This window comes from Denticeps clupeoides, chromosome 6 (genome assembly GCF_900700375.1).
Source record: "Denticeps clupeoides chromosome 6, fDenClu1.1, whole genome shotgun sequence".
Classification (NCBI taxonomy): domain Eukaryota; kingdom Metazoa; phylum Chordata; class Actinopteri; order Clupeiformes; family Denticipitidae; genus Denticeps; species Denticeps clupeoides.
The window spans coordinates 21,325,024-21,342,886 of NC_041712.1; the positions used below are offsets into that span (position 1 = coordinate 21,325,024).

Below are 17,863 nucleotides of genomic sequence, written 5' to 3' on the forward strand. Positions count from 1 at the left end.
TTGAGTGCTGATGCCATGAATGTAAAGTACCGGGCCATTGCTGAGTGAGAGAGCAATTCCCAGTTTGACAAAGTGCTTTAATTCACGTCTGAATGTCCAGAGGATTTATGGCGTACAGGTTTGCGAGGTAGCTCAGATTTTAGGGGAGACTTTAAAAATCATTGACTGCACTTCCTTCTCAGCGCTCTCAAACATAATTCATCATTGGACATGTGCCGCCTGTATGTCTCATATATCTATTTTCCTGTATGGTTTTTGGGGCATCATTTGTCACACACTAATATGTCAAATGATCTGTTACACACTTACCAGCGCATGTTTAATCCATGATTTTGAAATACTACCACTTTAATGGCCACTTAATTTTGTCTGCCACATTAATTATCTCATCTTTTTGTATACATTGTTGTTCACATTCACAATTTTTTATTTGCCCCATGAACAGTTATATTAGTGCTAATTTGCTAATTGATGTACATGTTTTTACTGAACTTACATTTGTGTATATTCTGTGCAATTTGTAATTCTGTGCATGTTTGAACTAATTTGAGACTAATTACCTGAGTGATATTTTTATGTGTCACATACTTTATCAATACACACATTTCACGTGGCCATTGAGAGGCTCTTCATAACCTTGAAATCCAATCCAGCTTTGCAAACGTTATACTTTCTCAAATGCAAAACATGCCCAAAATGTATGATGGTGTTCCCCTCCCCGATGATGTAGAAATGCCACTTCTTTCTAACCTGATTTGCACTAAATTACATGAGAACATTGCCCTCCTAAATGTACGTGAATGGCACGCATTTCCCTTCGGATTGCCTTCGTTTGTGTCGTATAATAAAAAAAGCCCCAGAGGCACCGCTCTCTCCTCCGCGGAGCGCTCCCGACGGCGGCCGCCAGGTGGCGCCGCGCCAAAGCGCTCCCGAGCGGCGGCGTCCGGGCGCTCCGCAGCGCCCCCCGCGGCCGGCCGGCGGCGGCGCGCCGCGGCCACGGCGTTATCAGAGCCCCCATGACCACGAACGAGCCAATCGGCTCCGGGAGGCAGAGTTCTCCCCGTGGCCGCCATTATAGAAAGGAATCCATGAATTCAAATGGAAACCATCGGGAACAGAGGCTGAGGGAGAGGAAATCGGGCCGCAGGAAGAATGACCGATGAGATATAGTCTCGCGCGACGCTTCGACGCCGTCTTTTTACGGGATGTTGTCCGATTTTAGTCCGAATCCGGCGGCGATGGAGGCGTAGAGGACCGTTTTATAGCCGAGACCGTTTTAAGCTAAGGGGGAGGGGGAGAGTTGCTTCTTTTTTTTTTTTTTTTTTTTTTTTTTTTGCTCTCCCTTTTTTTTTGTTTTAAACAACATTTTCACGCCTTTTTAGAAATAAAAAGCAATCCGCCGTGCGTGTTTTAGCTCGGTCGACGCGAAGGTCGCGGCGTTTTAAACGTTGGAGAGGATTTGTGTGTGTGTGTGTTTTTTTTTTTTTTTTTTTTGCGGCGGACCAGCGATCGGATGGGGTTCGCTGAATTACGCTCCCCAGCCGATTGTTCAATTTTTTTACCTCTCGGCCGCGTTTAGGCGAAGCGAAAATTAACACCGCCGACAATAACAACAAGGCAGGGGAAAGCGTCGCCGCTCGCTCGCCCTCCTCTTTCTTTCTTTCTTTCCCGGGAAGTGTGACGATGGCGTGTCGGACCTCGCTGTGAAAAGGATGAGTTCTTGTTTCGTGCCGAACGGGGCCAGCTTGGAGGATTGCCATTCCAATCTATTCTGTCTGGTAAGAGATTTAAAAACTACATGGGCAGAGCAGCCATTTTTTCCTAAGCGACATCGGCACCGAGAGCGCAGGCTTCGGGCCTCCTCACGGGCCCTGTCCACACATTTTTATTTCACCTTACTTCACACATTTTTTTTTTTTGCTCCGAACAGCCGCATTTCTTTTTTTTCTTTGCATGCTATCGTGACTTAGCAACAGGCTAGCGGAGCTTTTCGGAGGAGCGATTCCTCCTCTCTTTCTCCGAGTTTCCGAATCCGTTGCACTTATTCCCAAGTCTAATGCAACAACAAAAAAAAGTGCAACTAGAAACCCGATGATGATTTCAGTCTTATTTTTTGCCGTTTATTAAAACCACACTTGTTACTGATAACGCCGCACTCATTCGGCCACAAGCCCTTTGTTTGCATCCTTATTGCGTTTGATATTTGACGCGAAATGGAGGATATAAAAAAAAAAACCTTAAGACACTGTTTGACTCCTTTTACATGGTGACCGGTTAGCTTAGCGTCCTAGCATGCTAACCAGCTGATGAGGGGGAGAAAAGTGGCCCGGTCCCGACCGCACGGCTTCTTAATTGTCCCCTTTTAAAGCGCCTTTCTGTTGTGCGCGACGAGGCCGCCGTCGTAAATGAGGGAACGTTGTTTAATTTTATTTTTGTGTAACTTATTCGCATGAGTGTGTTGTGGCGTCTGCCTCTCGCAGCTAATGCTACAGCAGGCTAGCGCGCTAGCCTGGGCTACTTTTTTTTTTTTTGGAGGGGGGGCTTGGCGATGCAGAAAGTTGTTCGCGGTGTCTGTTGGCTGCGGGAAGGTCTCCTCCGACTTCTCGTTTCGTGCATGTGTCGCTCCGGTTCCTCCCTGTTGTCTCCGCGTCGCTGTCCCTGTTTGTATAACTTCGGCAGGCCGAGAGAAAATGTAAAAAAAGGGACGTAAACAGGGGCCGTGTTCCGTCTGCGTGGGGTTTTTTAACTCCTGGCTGCTCCGGGCCGGTTTTCCGTGTAGCGCGGTGACCCCGGTCCTTCCCCCGGTGTAATTGAAGCCCTGGAATGCGTGTGGACCAGGCTTACTTTGGTCATGGGAAATGCTGAGGGGTGGGGGGCTTAAATATTTCATTGTATAGCTTTAGCAGGCAGGGGGAATAGAAAGTCCACCAGTTGCTTGCACGTTTGTCAGGTAATAATAAGCCATATGTTTGAGGTTTTTTTTTTTTTTTTTTTCCTCCAATGGCTGCTGAATGTCATTTGTCACATGAAGCGTGTTTAAATTGCGAAGTCATTTGTGAAACGAATGGGCTTCTGAGTTATGTTTTAACGAACCAAAGTAAAAATGGAGCCTTTTTCTGTAGTTTTTCGAGGCGAGGACCTTCTTTTTCTTCAGATCGTCCCGCGCTGGTACGACGAGCTCCGCTTGTGAATGTGTGTCGTAAGGTGCCAGGCACAGTGCAGGGATTCATGCGAAGTGGGGACGTATCTTTCGCTCTTGCGTTTTAAATAAATATTTGCCCGGGCCGCCAGTCAGAGTTAGTGTAGAGTAATAGTGGTGGTAATAAGCGCTCTTGTTATGTGCTGCCTTGATCTCCGTCGGACTCGTTTTGGCGGCCGTGGCGTCGAGCGTGGCTTAATATCGGAGAAAGAAAGGGAGCTATTGATGCTCAGCGGTTTGAATTTATCTGTTGTGCGGCTGCATGAAAGAAAACCTGCCTGTCTTCTAGGCGCATGTCAGAGAGATGATGAATCAAGTCGCTTCACCTGTTGCTTTTTCAGGTTTTTTTTTTTTTTTTTTCCCTCCCTTCCTTCCGTGAGCGTAGCAGCTGCCGTCCTCTCGTTGCGCCGCCCTCGGCTGGAACAGAGTTGCGAGCAGAGAGTCAAGTCCTGAAACAGAGGAGAGAAGTGACTCTTGAGATCCGCCTCGCCGCCACTGCCCAGTTCTCCGAACCTCCCTGTGCTGGGAGCGTCGAACCGCAGACACACCCTAGCCACCGGAGTGCCACCTTGGTCACGCCTTTACTCGGCACTGTAGGGCTGTCATTGTTGCTGTATGAGCATTAAATCTTACCGCCTACCATATACTGCACCAGAAAAAAAACTATTATTTTTAATTCATTCTTTCATCAATATTATTGTTTGTTAATTCAGCCGTAGATTTTTGACTTTTTTTTTTTTTTTTTTTTTTGGTGGGTCAGCATTCAGATGCATGTGAAAGGGGTGAACCAAAACTCGTTTGCATTTTCTAGGCCGAAACCTCGTGGTTTCGTTGTGGCCAGAGACGTTGCAGTCGGCGTACAGTGCAGCCATCGGCGCCGTTTCCAGGGGGAAGGCCGCCCTGCGTCTGTCGCCGTAGACCTTTGTCAGGTGCCACATGTGAACCGTTGGCGGCCTGTGAGCGCGCGCCACGCTTCTTCGCCCTCCCGCGCAGATGTTTCCTCGCCGGCTGCAGGCGCCGGTCGCTGTCACGCCGACGGGCCGAGTCGCCGCCCGGTCGCTGGGTTAATGTGCTGTGGGCGGGTGCGTGTAGCTGAGGAAATGCTGACTGCGTGCAGGTACCAGCAGTGGAGAAGGGCGTGTGAGTGTGGGAAGCGCGTAACGTGAACCTTTCCTGAGCTACAGCTATGCGTGAGCTATCAGTTCTATAAAGAGAACAAATAAATGAAAGTTGCATGTTTTAAAAGTACTTTTTTGGTGGGTTTACGTGGTTCATAACCAGCGTTTTTGACCCCCCCCCACCTTTAATCTCAACAGAAGTAGTTTGAGAAATTGGGATGAATAGTGAGGGTTATCCAGTAATGTCCTACGTTGTGCCGTGATTGAACGAACAGTCGCGGCGTCACTTCGCCACCCGGCCTTTTGCTTCCAAGGCTTAATAACGGTGTCGAGATTTACGACTACCTTTCTGTGGTGGTGGTCTTCCCGTAAAAAGCGAAGCCACGTTTATACAAGGCGGGCAGCTGCAAACGTGCACAGTTAAAAAATAATGAAGCTGTTTTTTACAAGCACAAGGTTTTGCTTGTGCTGTCTGATTTAAAAAAAAATTTCTTCTCTTTCCGCTTCCTGTTTCCTCCACTCATATTTTCTTCCCTTTTTATCCATACGGTAGCACTCGCACTCGCTGCATCGTTGCTTATTACACACACACACAAACGGCAATCACAAATTTTGTGTTTAACAGGAAGCTGTAATTTACTGCAAGTTGCGGTTATTATAAGTTTGCAGATATTATCCAGTCTCCACAGTTCAGGATGATCTGTTCTTTGAGCAGATGTTAGCTTTTAACATGTATTTTCTCTGCTTGGTTTTCATATTTTATACTTAGTATTCTAATTAGGACAGTGTCTCCTGCGTGGTGGTGGTCTATATAAATGTATTTTCCCTCTCTTTCGTTCGTAGGCTGACCTGACTGGGATCAAATGGAGGCGGTACGTTTGGCAGGGGCCGACATCAGCCCCCATGCTGTTCCCGGTGACGGAGGAGGACCCGATCCTGGGCAGCTTCAGCCGCTGCCTGCGCTCGGATGTGCTGAGCGTGTGGAGGCGGAGCCAGAGGCAGGGCCGCCGTGAGCTCTGGCTTTTCTGGTGGGGAGACGACCCCAACTTCTCCGAGCTCATCCACAATGAACTGCAAAGTAAGGGACACACACGGGCTTCCATGTATTGCGAGCATAAACGTACTGTTCACACACACACACACACACCACCTCAGCCGCAGTTTTGACTTGCACGATAAATTCTGCCCACTCGGTATTTTACACCTGCATGCTGTTCATCTGGAAAACTTTTCAAAAAATGGTTTTTATTTGCTTTTATGACATCTTCAGTCAGCTCTGACCATGGAGATAGTGTTCCTCTCATGCGCATAGCTGCCATGGATCTGAATACGAAATGTCGTTGTGTAACACCTACATTAGACAGATGAGGTTTAATAGTTTCCTGGTGGTGGATCTCATATGGTGTTGATGCTTTGGGTGAGTCAGCATTGCTGCTTTCTCCTGCACTATGAGGCAGACATACACGCTCACTAAGCCATCTGCCCGGAGCGAGCGGTGACGACCGGGGCTATTTTTGCCACTCTGGATGGTTGCGTGTGTTGTGTGAGTGAATCTCAACATGGCATGGGAGAAACTCGCACCCTTCAGCAACGGACTGGCTTCCGAGCATCAGATCTTTCAGCCCGCTGTCGTGGCCGCGACCCCTCGCGAAGGAGGGAACGCGGGGGGAATCAGCGGCACGAGAAGCGAGGCGAGACTTCCCCCATTCTTTCTCCATTATCATGGGCCGCGACCAGGACCATTACAGAGCGTCTCCATCTTTATTCATGGCCCTTGTGAGGGAGTGGAAGGGGAGAGAAATGAAACGATGAGCGGGTGGCCGAGATTGCGCTGCTCCTCTGTCCGTTTCCTCCCTTCACCCCCCTTTTCATTTTCCCGCGACTGGAAAATGGGGACTTGTGGCCATGAGAGCCCTACTGATTCATCTCTCCCCACATTGGTGTAATAACCTCCAGCTACGCAGCTTCTAGGGATGTGTGTGTGTTGGCGAGGGGGTGGAAGGCCTGTTCTGCTCATATTGGCTGTAGCGCTGCGGCCAATAATAAATTAGACTGTTCAGCTTTTTGCTGGACTTTTTATTTATTTTTTTTTTTTGCTGATTGACCTGTTCCTCCAGGGCGGTGTGATTCTATGCATGTTTTTTTCCCCCTCATGGTAGACCTGGGCAGTATGTAATGCAGTTATCCATCCATCCACCTACCTCCCATAAACATTCATAGGAATTTACCTGTAAAACTTTGAGAATTCCGTGTGTAATTAGATTTGAAAGCCAGTGTTATGAAATTCTGCATACATTACAAATGGCACACGCCTTGCATATTAAAGAAAGTAAATATGTGAATGGATCTATTGAGTCTCGGGTTAATTATTGGAACGATCCATATTTATTATCCACGCTTAATATGACTGTTACAAAATCAGCAATAGCTGTCAAGTTCAATGTCTGCACATTAATTTCCCAGCATAATAACGCAGGTTGATGAAGATCGATCGTTGGTGAGGTTATTGCCCGGCCTGTGCTCACTGGATGTGGTAGATGACTATTTATTTATTTTTTTATATAGCTTTAAAGACTCCAGAAAAAGCTGCCATCGGACCGCGTCACTGATCTGAGAACAGTCAGGATGTGACCCGTGTGTGTGTTTGGCGTCTCTAGTGATCTTGGTTTTAACGGATGAGCCAGTGAGAGGCAGAAAGGACTCATGGTTTTGGAAGGGGTGGTGAAAGCGGTAATTAGATTGGAGAAGCTTCTAGAGCCTGGATGCCAAGTCTCCTCCAGAAAGCATCTGGACTAATCGATAAGAAGTTCGGCAAGCAGGGATGATGCCAGCTGAGCGTCTCCCAGAGGGCAGTTCTAAAACCAGCCGGCCGCCTTGTCCCGCCATTCCAACGGTCTCTTTAAGTCGTGAAGGGGCATTACATGGAATTGCACCACAGCAGTGGCCAGAAATGTTCCTGACTGCAATTATCAGATTAGCGGCTTGTGAAGGTATCTGGGCTGTTTGTTTCTGCCAATCGGCCCGACTCTGCATTGAATGGGGATCGGCTCGTTTTGCCTGTCTCTTCTCCATTCACAGCGTTCCCATAGAAAGGGGGTAAAGGGCTGGGGCACGGTGTCACCTTGGCTCGGGGGTTGTGTATTTGTTTTATGAGGTAAAAACTGGGACCAGGCGGGAATTGTGGTGATTTTTTTTTTTTCTCCCCTCCTCCGTTTGTAACCGAGAAGTGAAGGAGTGAAATGATCCTGTGAAGGTGGTGGCTAAATGAAACAAGCAGCCTCCTCGTTCCACGCTGCTCTTTGTATTGTTATGCAAATGAGCCCCATCCTCCACTCAACCACTTCCATTAGTAAAGCAGACTAGTGTAGTCTCATAAACACGTTCCACAGTGCTTATCCACACTGTTACTTTTTATTTATATGTATAAGATTTAATTATTGAAGGTTTTTATTTTCTAAAAAAAAAAAAAAGTTGCATAATAATCTGGAACCGTGACTATAAAACCACGTTTTGAATCAGCTGATTTGTTTGCTGGCTCACGCTATTGTGCTTCTTTTTTCTGTTTCTCTGAGTTATTGACTAAGTGGTCATCGCATATGTTCTTACAAAAGAGTTGTTCTTCCGATTCATAAAAATAGTTTGGCTAGTGTTCCACTTTAAACTTGGCACAAATAGTCGAATTCCGTAAGTTTTGCATACATTGCGTAAGCACACGCATGCACGGAACCTGTTGAGGGGGACTTTCTTTTTATTTTTATCCTTGCTGTCTTAAGTGAAAGTGAATTGTTTGTCATTGTGAAGCACAGCGCACAGTGATGCAACGAAATGTGTCCTCTGCATTTAATCCTGCATCACCCTTAGTGGCATCTGGGTTAAGGAAACGGCCCCGTAATCAGAAGTTAGCCGGTTCGAATCCCGAGGTGCCACCGAGCAAAGCACCGTCCCCACACACTTCTTACCGGGCGCCTGTCATGGCTGCCGACTGCTCTCTAAGTTTTGTTGTGAGATCATGTGCTGTGCTGCAGTGTTTCACAATGACAATCGCTTCACTTTCAGTTTCATAGTGTTTCAGTCACTTCAGTAACCTTTCTGAGCACCAAAGAAATAAAATTAGAAGTTGAGTATTAAATTCACTGAATCTGAATTAATGGCCCGTCAATGTAGTATTTTCCCGTCCTGCATCTTCGTTGCCTCATGTGTTCTTACGTCCGTGCGCTTTAAGCGCCGTTGGTTGTTGGAATAACCGCGCCCATCCCTTAATGTAGAGCAGGCTCAGCCTTACGTTCTCTGCCCCCCCCCCCCCCCCCCCCCCCCAGCTCCTGCCCAGGAAATATTCATTAATTAGTAATGGAGGCTGTGCAGCGCCGCCACTGCTGCGCTCATGGGGACGACAGACACAGATATGGGGGGGGTTGAGGACTGCAGCGGAATTGAAGAAAGAGACGTACTGTACAAGATGGGAACGGGGGGGATGGATGGACGGACAGAGGCTCCAGTCTTTTCTGCTCCGCTGCCGAGCGCTCTGGCTGGGTCCCCTGGAGGCGTCGGGATCAGGACGTATTAATCTCTTTGGTTAATGACCCACCTCTGCTGATGGCTCCGGCCGAGGGACCTGCAAGACTTTGCTCTTTTTTTTTTTTTTTTTTTTTTTTTCTTTCCCTGCATCTGCACCAAACGCTAAGCTTGGAGTTGCGTAACAACCTGCCTGGCGCTGGAGGTCCGGTGCAGGGCTGCACACCGGGCGTTCAGGGCGGCTGATGTGTACGTCTTCCAGACCACCATTGTTCAGCATTTTATGCATTTTTTTTTTTTTTTTTTTTTTTCTTTCTCCCCCCGCCCATCTATCTGGCGTTCCCTTTCCCCATGCCTTTTCCTGTGTGAAAGGTCGGTCCGTGTGCTGGCACAGTTTAAGGAGGCGGGGGACCTGAGCTCATAAATCAGCCCCTTCCAGCCCCCTAATTAACAGTTTTGAGAGCCTGTTACTCTTTTTACATTTTTTTTATTCATTATTAACTCTTAATATTAACTCTTACGAATTAAATATAAATAAAGCCTAAATAGAATGGGGGACGTTTCACGATTATGAAGATGTTGCTGGTGTTTCTTTTTAATTTACCATTATTTTACAATAAACTTAAAATAATGCACATTTGCATTGAGATCTACATAGGAATCCGTATATAAACAATTGCGTAAGTGCTTTAAAAAAAAAAAAAAAACTCAATAAAAACGTCCCTTCTGCCACATGTCTAGGTGGTGCAGTACAGGTCATTTGAGTAAGTGATGAGAATTTAGTAAAAGTTTCGCAGGGCTTGTGAGAAATTGACACCCAGTTATTGTTTGGGCAGATTTTTGCTCTTGAGTGCAGAATGTAAAGAAAAATCACAGCTTTTATTGTTCCGTATGTATTTTTATCGCTGGCACGTCAGTGCTTTGGGTTGCGTCAAGTTCCTCATTGGTGCAGACTGTGGGGGAAACTGGGCTGAGGAGAGGAAAGTGGCCGCGCCCCGTTTTTCTGCCGTGGCGGGTGTCGCTCAGAAGTGTGACGCGCGTCCTTTTGATAAGTTTTCGCGTTCTGTGCTGCTGAAGCCGAGCCCCTCCCTTGTGGGCGTCGGTCTGTCAGGCTGTCGTTAAAGGTGCGAGTTTTTGCGTACGGAGCGCAGACCGGTATCCGTGGCTCCTTGACTCTGGCTTTTCGGTAGGGAGCGCGAAGGTCATTAGGGTCTGCTGCTTGAAACCAGACAATGTCTCTCTTTAGCGGAAGTGGTGGAAGTGGCCCCGTAATCATATGGTTGCTGGTTCAAATCCCGATCCACCGAGGTGCCACTGAGCAAAGCACCGTCCCCACACACTGCTCCCCGGGCGCCTGTCATGGCTGCCCACTGCTCACCAAGGGTGATGGGTTAAATGCAGAGGACAAATTTCACTGTGTGCACCCTGTGCTGTGCTGCTGTGTATCACAACTGACAATCACTTTGCTTAATTATTATTAGACTCTGAGGAGCATGACTGGGAATGGTGGGGAGCTGGTGAAGTTGTGTGTGGCGTGTGACGGTTGATGAGGTGTTTTTCATGTTCTAAACGGACTTAATTAGTTCCGTTTAACCATTTAACCAACTTTGGCCGATTCAGCACCGTGGCAAGTCTATTTGCAATCAGGAGGAAGAGAATATTTCATATTCCTCCATTCTTCTTGAGTGTTTAAAAAGGAAGAAACACGTGCACCCCATTGAAGCCATTACGAAAGGGGATTCTGCTGAAACGGTATGCAAATTAATTACTTAAGCAGGCCACTTAGTTATTTTTAAGATCGTTGTTGCCTTGCAAGCATATGTTATATTTTTAAAATTTGTTTATATTTGGTCTTTACATCCATAAAATTTTCAATACAGCTGAGATTTGTTTCTTTGGTCCTGGTCCTTGTTTTTAAAGGTTATCAGTCATAAAGTGTGTTTTTCTGCACAGTTTTGTGCTCAGTGGAGATGCTGAGACCAGACTCTCTCCTGGGTGCAGCGGAGACCTTGTGGCTCAACGAACCCCCCCCCCCCCCCCCCCCCCCCCCCACTTCCTTCAAACTTTCAGGACTTTACATCTTCTGCACGGCTTGTTTACAGGCACACATGCGAAACGTAGCTGGCCCTGCGCTTGCACTCGTGAAAAATACATGAGCGGCTCTTTCCATTTTTAACACTCCCTACCCCAGCGGTGGCTCGCACCGCTCCGTCTCCCCGCGGCCGTGTGGGAGTGTAATCAAGGCCAGAAAAGGCTGCTTAATTGGAAGCGTCGCGCAGAGCCATCCTAATATGATGCAGATGATTAACGTCTGCGGTGGTAATACTTGCAGTGAAGTCGTCTGTGTTTCTTAAAGAAAAAAAATCTCTGTCTTGATGGTCACCGAACATATATGCAGATTTTACAGGATTAGTGTATTCTGTGTGTAAATGTGCTGTTAGGGTGTTGGCGGCTCGGTTGGGGGCGTGGTGGCGGAGCGACGCGCCTGAAAAGGTGCTTAGGCTCCCTCAGATCGGAGCGGTGGCCGTTAATGAGATTAGCGGATCCAGGAGGCCGCGGCCGAATGCGATCCTGGAGAGGCCCGCGGTGCTTTTGCCAGGCGGCATCTCTACCAGGCCGCGTTGCCCTCCTTTTAAATAACGTCGAAATGGGAGCACGATTGTCGTCCTGATTTTACAGGCAGTTTGACAAGGACTAAGGACTCGAAGCGTGATTTTTGGAATAAGACATTATGATCTTGTAATGCAGTCATTGCGGGATAAACATTTTTTTTTATTTTAAAAATAAATCCCAAGCCGCTTTTTAGCGTCTCTTTCCTCCGTGGCGTCATCCTTCAGTTCCCCCATAATCTCTCCATCCTGCCTGGGGGTTTACAGATTGATGATCAATAAGGCGCTCATCTTACTGCTGATGTTGAGCGTGGTGGAGTCACCCCCCCAAACTGCCGTCCTGGCGGTCCGCATGGGAGTTGTGCTGCGTGCCGGTCCACTGCTGACCGCGGCCTGGATATGGGCTTTCCGTGGTTTCACTGGAAAAAAGCTGATCATGCTCTCACACAACTGCTCTAGTAGTTAAAATATTAGAACTGCGGGGAAACAATCCGTCTCTGAGAATTTGAGGCAGGAAAAGAACATCCAACGCATGTTCGTTCCTGATTCTGAACTTTATTTGCATTTAATTCCTACTAAACTGTCAATTTTCAGTGCACTGAACTTTTCCATGATGCTTGTATTTAAATTTTTTGTGTGTGGGAATGTGTATTTAATCACTATGCATGCATTGTTGCAGTTAGAATCATAATAGTTCAGTGAAACAAGTTGAACATGTGGGTTTCAGCTTTTAAATGAGCTCTGATTCCATATCCTGTGCTTTTCCTCTCTCTCTCTCTCTCTCTCAGATGAGGACAGCGGGGACTGGGAGAGCGGCCTGTCGTACGAATGTCGTACTCTTCTCTTTAAAGCCATTCACAACCTGCTGGAGCGCTGCCTGATGAACCGCAGCTTTGTCCGAATTGGCAAGTGGTTCGTCAAGCCCTACGAGAAGGATGAGAAGCCCATCAACAAGAGGTTAGAGATCTTCAGATCTCCCTTTTCTTCTCTTTGAAAGCGTGGTTGTAACAAATGTATAATTTTTAATGTCCTGAAGCAGTTGTGTTCTGATCTATTTCTAAAATAAGTCCTTGTTTGGACATCAAGGCCATTCAGCAGATGCTTAACGTAGCGTCAGAGTTGACTACACAACAAGGCAAGCAGCTTTTTAATACTGCCACCGTAGGTAGGCTGTGTCTGCTTGAAATCGCCACCATTCTGCACATAAAAATAAAAAAAAGCCACCTGGTTTTAATAATATGAGCTCCTGCAGGTTTCTCCTCCAGCCAAGATCAACTACTCCTGATTAGCTCTGCTGGGCGTAACTGGCTCAATCAGTCTGTAAGAACGTCTGTTCATTGACCAACCCTGTTGAGGTGGTCTTCAGAAAACTTCACACTGCTTTTTGTTTTTGTATTGGCGTATCGCCACCGTGCTCCAGCCCACCAGATCGCTTTTGTCCACTGATGAGTGAAGGAGCTGTGGCTGAAAAGTTAAAGTGATTGCCCACTGCTCAGCCTTAGTGAGCAGCGTGAGCACTGTACCTTGCTCAAGGGGGACCCTCAGTGGCACAGTTGGCGGTTTGTGATTTTTTTTGAACCCGTAACTTTATGGTTACCAGTCCGCTTCCTCACCCATAATACAGCATTATGTAAATGTGTAGTGCCTTGTGGTTCCATTTGTGGCGATTTGGCTTGGTTTGATGGAACTAGGTACAATATAGCGACACGGTTAGCAACATTGTTACTGAGAATTTCTCAGGATTTTGGGGGAACTGTTATGGCCCATTTTTTTACGGCAACTTTTTACCAAAAGGAAATTCATTTTCTGCAATGTAAACATTTTGCAAGTTTATTATTTTTTTTTATTGATTTTATTAAATAAAAGCAACTTGGTCCAGTGAGTGAAAAAATCGTCTTATTGCAACCCTGCAAAATCCTTAGACAACTGATTATTAGGCTGGGGAATTTTTGAAAGGGAATTAACTCATTTTGTATAGTGTTTTGTCTGATTTATGCATGTTGTGCCAGTACATCATTTTTTTTAATGACTCCCCATTAAGGTTGATAAAGGTTGAAAATAAGTTTTGGTTTTCACTACGCTGTATTTTTTGTCTTATTTTTGTTACTTGATTGTGAGTTGTTGTCTCGGATGACATGACTGCTATTTTAGATACACTGAGGGAGGCACGCTGTCTTATTCTAAAATAGATTCTGGTTATTAAGAAGAGTTCTTTTTCCTGTGTGTGGTTCTGCTGGGCTAATTTTAACACAATGGCAGATTTGTGTAGGTGTGCTGTTACAGGGAGACTGAGGGAAGGCCGTGGTTTCTGTAACGCAAGCCGCCTTTCTCCCTCTCTTTGAAACAGAAATGAAGTTTATTTGATTTATCCAACCTCATCAGCTATAGTCCTAATACTGCCCAGACAGTGCTCATCATTGGCCTAATTATTTTTAAACCAAGAAATTCCCTGCTGTGTGTTGAGCCGAACTATACATGCATAAATACTTTCATTCCGTTCGTTTACTGTTGAATTTTGTGTGTGTGTGTGGTAAATGACAACAGGAACATTAAGTTACATCAAGTTACAATTGATCCTCATTATTTGAATAAAAGGCTACTAAACCGAAGAAGGGTTTGCGATTTCTGTGATTTTTGTGATGGCAGAAAACTGCGGTGGATATGAAAGCAGAAAATGTCTAAATAGTTGGAAAAAGGTGGATTAGGGCACACTAAAAGCCTTTACGTTCGTCGAGCACAGCGCTGCGCTCTGAACCCAATCGCTTTCTGTGCCTGAAGAGCGTCTCGCCCTGCACCCAGCAGAACGCGCAAAGCAGCGAGCGCCACTCCGCGAACCTGTGCAAATACCGCGGTCAAAGTTTGGTGAACTTTGACCTCTGCCATTGTTATTCATAAACACTACAAACAAAGCATCGAAGTGGGTTTAACCACGACCGCTTTTTGAACCCGCAAGGCGGGCGTTTGGTTTATAAAATTTAATTTCAGTAAGGTTTTTTTTTTTTTTTTTTTTTTTTTTTTTTTTTTTTTTTTGGCATTTAATGCATGGGAACATATTACAGTTGAAAAGCATCCACACGTTGTCCGCAGTTCCCCAAGTGGAGCCTCTGCAAGGTACTGTAAGTTTATGCTAGCTGATGCTAATGCTAAACTAATTTACCAACAACATTTTAGTATTTGTGATTATTGGTAGCCTATGTTATGGGATAGAAAAGACCTAAGCAAGCCGTAGTTCTGTTCATATTGACATGCTGGCATTTTTATCAATCACTTTTGTAAAGGCTTGCATGTGCATTGCACACAAATGCACTAAGACAAACTTGCCGACATGCACAACTTCCTCACCTGATTTGTTTAACTGTTAAATTAAGGACAAATAGCCTTTACTTGAATTTCACATGTTAACTTTGTTACTGTGTGTTGATTCGAGTTTAAATAAAATAAAAGCAATTGCTTAGACATTTAAACAGGCGTTTTATGTTACATTAATTCACAATCAATATAGTTTAAAGGTCTCCTATTATGAAAAATCTTACAAAGTGAAATTAACATTGAGTTCACCTAGTCTGTCTGTGGTCCTGCAGTGGCTAGAAATGGTGATAGGTGTTTTTCATGCTTTTTCTGCCCAGAGAATTTCCCACCCTTCCCATTAATTAACATGGGTTAATTTTAGTCTATTATCCGATTACCTCTTTTTAATTTTTTTTTTTTTTTCATTGATTAATCAACAGAATTCTGTATTCCAGCAATATTTGATTTTCGGCCCTACATACAGTTTATGAATGGTGTGACAGGACCTGCTTTTGAAGTGTGTGTTGAAGATTTGGAAGTGCAAGGGCAGTAGTGGCCTAGTGGTTAAGGAAGTGGCCCCACAATCAGAAGGTTGCTGGTTTGAACCCCGATCCGAAAAGCACTGTCCCCACACACTGCTCCCCAGGCACCTGTCATGGTTGCCCACTGCTTACTAAGGGTGATGGGTTAAATGCAAAGGACACATTTCACCGTGTGCACCTTGTGCTGTGCATCACAATGACAATAACTTCAATTTGAATATAAAATATTTCTGCTGCTGAACAGGCTTCCACAAAGTCTGAGGATTGTATTGATCTATTTAAAAATCCTTTTTTTCATGAAATGCATGTGATTTAAGTGTAAACCACAGTTCTGGATATGAGTGAAGGATTTTTAATTACTCATGAATTTTAGGTCTGTTAAATAGTTTATTTTTCAGTCAGAGGTCGCCGCACCTGATATGCTATACCAGTGAAGATGCCAGTTGGTCTTATCCACACCCTTGTTAAAATATCAGTTACAAAACTGACATTGTGATCCTCTAAAGTGCATTCTGGGTAAAATATAAGGCGTCAACACTTCAAACTCATGGGTTCATTGTATTGCATGTGTGATCATTTTGCATTATAGTATTGTAATAAAGTAATATCATGGCATGCATTCATATGCAGTGTCAGTATATAATGGTCTATCTGAACAGGCAATCTTTGTGTCTTTCTCTCACATCGTGGTGGCATTTTATATCGTAATATTATATTGTAATTTCACCTCCCTGTTCACCCAACAAGGCCAGAGGAACAATGGGGCTTCCTTTTGCTGGAATTCCAGCGCCCTTAACGCCACTCACTGGCTCGGTTATAAATAACCTCCATGAGAAACCCTCCATGCGCTCGCTGCTGGTTCGCCTCTGCACATATTCCCGTGTTTTTGCGGTCGTGGCCAGAGCATTTCTGGAGTGGTTTTGCTGGTGAAAGCGTGGCTCTCTCTATAAAAGCTAGTCAGCGAGCAGTACGGGAACAAAATAAAACTAGGACTGATGAACATAAGTTGATAAAAGGGTCAGTATACTCTATTTATTTATTTGCCTCCCCTGTGTGACCTGTTGGGGTGCATTGGGACCCTCATTAAAGCTGCAGCCTGTCGTGCATGTCCCCTGAGCCACCACCGTTGCATCATTTGCTTTAGGCTCCAGCCCGTGACATGTTTGCACCGTCTCTGCCTGGCTCACCAGTTGATTGCACCAGTCACCGGTGGTTGACGAAAGTTCCCGCAGCCTTAACAGGCATAACTATTCTGTGCACCCAGGCCACTTAGGGTGTGGTCCCGTTGACACAGCACTTGAACGTTTACAGTAAAGGGTCTCATTTGCTGCTACAAGTCTTTTACTTTTGAGTAAGAGTTGAGGACGCAAGGAGCTCTGCGGCTCCCTGGGTGCCCGTCCTGCTGGAGCACTGTCACCTCCTGATTGCGTTAGCGCTCCTTTTTAGATGGTGACGTTTAGATGGAAACCTAACCCCCAAACCTCGGCATGCTTACATCACTCTGCTGTGCTCTGTTTGCACACTCATGCACACGCGTGCACCTCGTCTGAGGCGACTAATGCAGAAATGCATCCAGGGACACGGGTACCATACTTCCCCCAAACTGGTCAAGTGCACCGGATAGACTCGGAGCGATGTGAAATTACAGTAGTTTGCGTGTGTGCGAGCTGAGCAGTCCTGTGTTAAGTAGGGCAGCATGGGATAAAGAGGGAGCCCACGGTCCAGGACTAAAGCGCTAAATTTATCCCCCGTCCACAAACACAGGGAGACAGAGGCCAGAGACTACGCTTGGTGGCCCGTACCCTGTTGGCGGCAGTTCGCACCGGTACCTGCAGTCCCGACACCTCCAACCCACCCCCCACCCCTAAGAGCAACACACATGCTGTACGCCGGCAGACACCTTAATCTCTCTAGCAACAGAGATTCCTTGGAGACCAGCGCGTCATGTGACCGGAGCAGCGTGCGTATCATGTTTCTGAAGGCGCTCTGGACGGAAGATAAATGAGACTTTAATATCGCTCTTCAGCGCTGTGGAGGAAAGCATTAGATCTGCTCTTCAGGTCGTGTTGCCAGCCCACTTCCCAACAACGGCGCCTCTGTGTGCTTCATCCCATACTTTCCTTCCATCTTGGTTTTATGCAAACCAACCTGTAGATGTAGAAAATTGACATTATATTTTTGGCACTTAAAACCGCCGCTTTTTTTGGGTCTGACCCTTTTCCAACGGCCCATCTCTCAACCCAGCAGGCGACCCACGTGCACCAGGGATTTTTCCCAGCAAGCTGTGGGTAAATAATATGCAGATGACCAATTTGCAGCTTTCTCACTGTGCTTGATTGGGGGCTCCTGGAAAACAGAAGTGAATTTGAGTGACAGGCTTGATTTGGGTGACGTGTACCCCAGTGTCCTAGTTTCTGCATTAATTTCAGGGACTTGTGCAAAAAAAAAAAAAAAAAAAAACCAAAGCTCATAGCTTCTGATCGTTCCCTCATCTGTCAAATTTCCAGCTTTGGGAATGCCCTTTTCACTTTTTTTTTTTTCCTGCTGAAGCTGTGTATTAAATTTGGCGGGGGGGTGGAGCAAAGGGGCCAAAAA

At 45.9% G+C, this 17,863-nt stretch overlaps 1 protein-coding gene across 1 annotated transcript in view; it reads left to right on the top strand.

Moving 5' to 3' along the window:
* Positions 1 to 1,485: 1,485 nt before the first annotated feature.
* Positions 1,486 to 17,863, top strand: part of med13a (mediator complex subunit 13a) — a 48,480-nt gene continuing 32,102 nt past the window's right edge. The window contains exons 1-3 of the mRNA XM_028984279.1: positions 1,486 to 1,778; positions 5,161 to 5,395; positions 12,227 to 12,395. Coding sequence (XP_028840112.1) covers positions 1,713 to 1,778; positions 5,161 to 5,395; positions 12,227 to 12,395 — 470 coding nt within the window. The 5' untranslated portion in view covers positions 1,486 to 1,712. The remainder of the gene's footprint in view (positions 1,779 to 5,160; positions 5,396 to 12,226; positions 12,396 to 17,863) is intronic.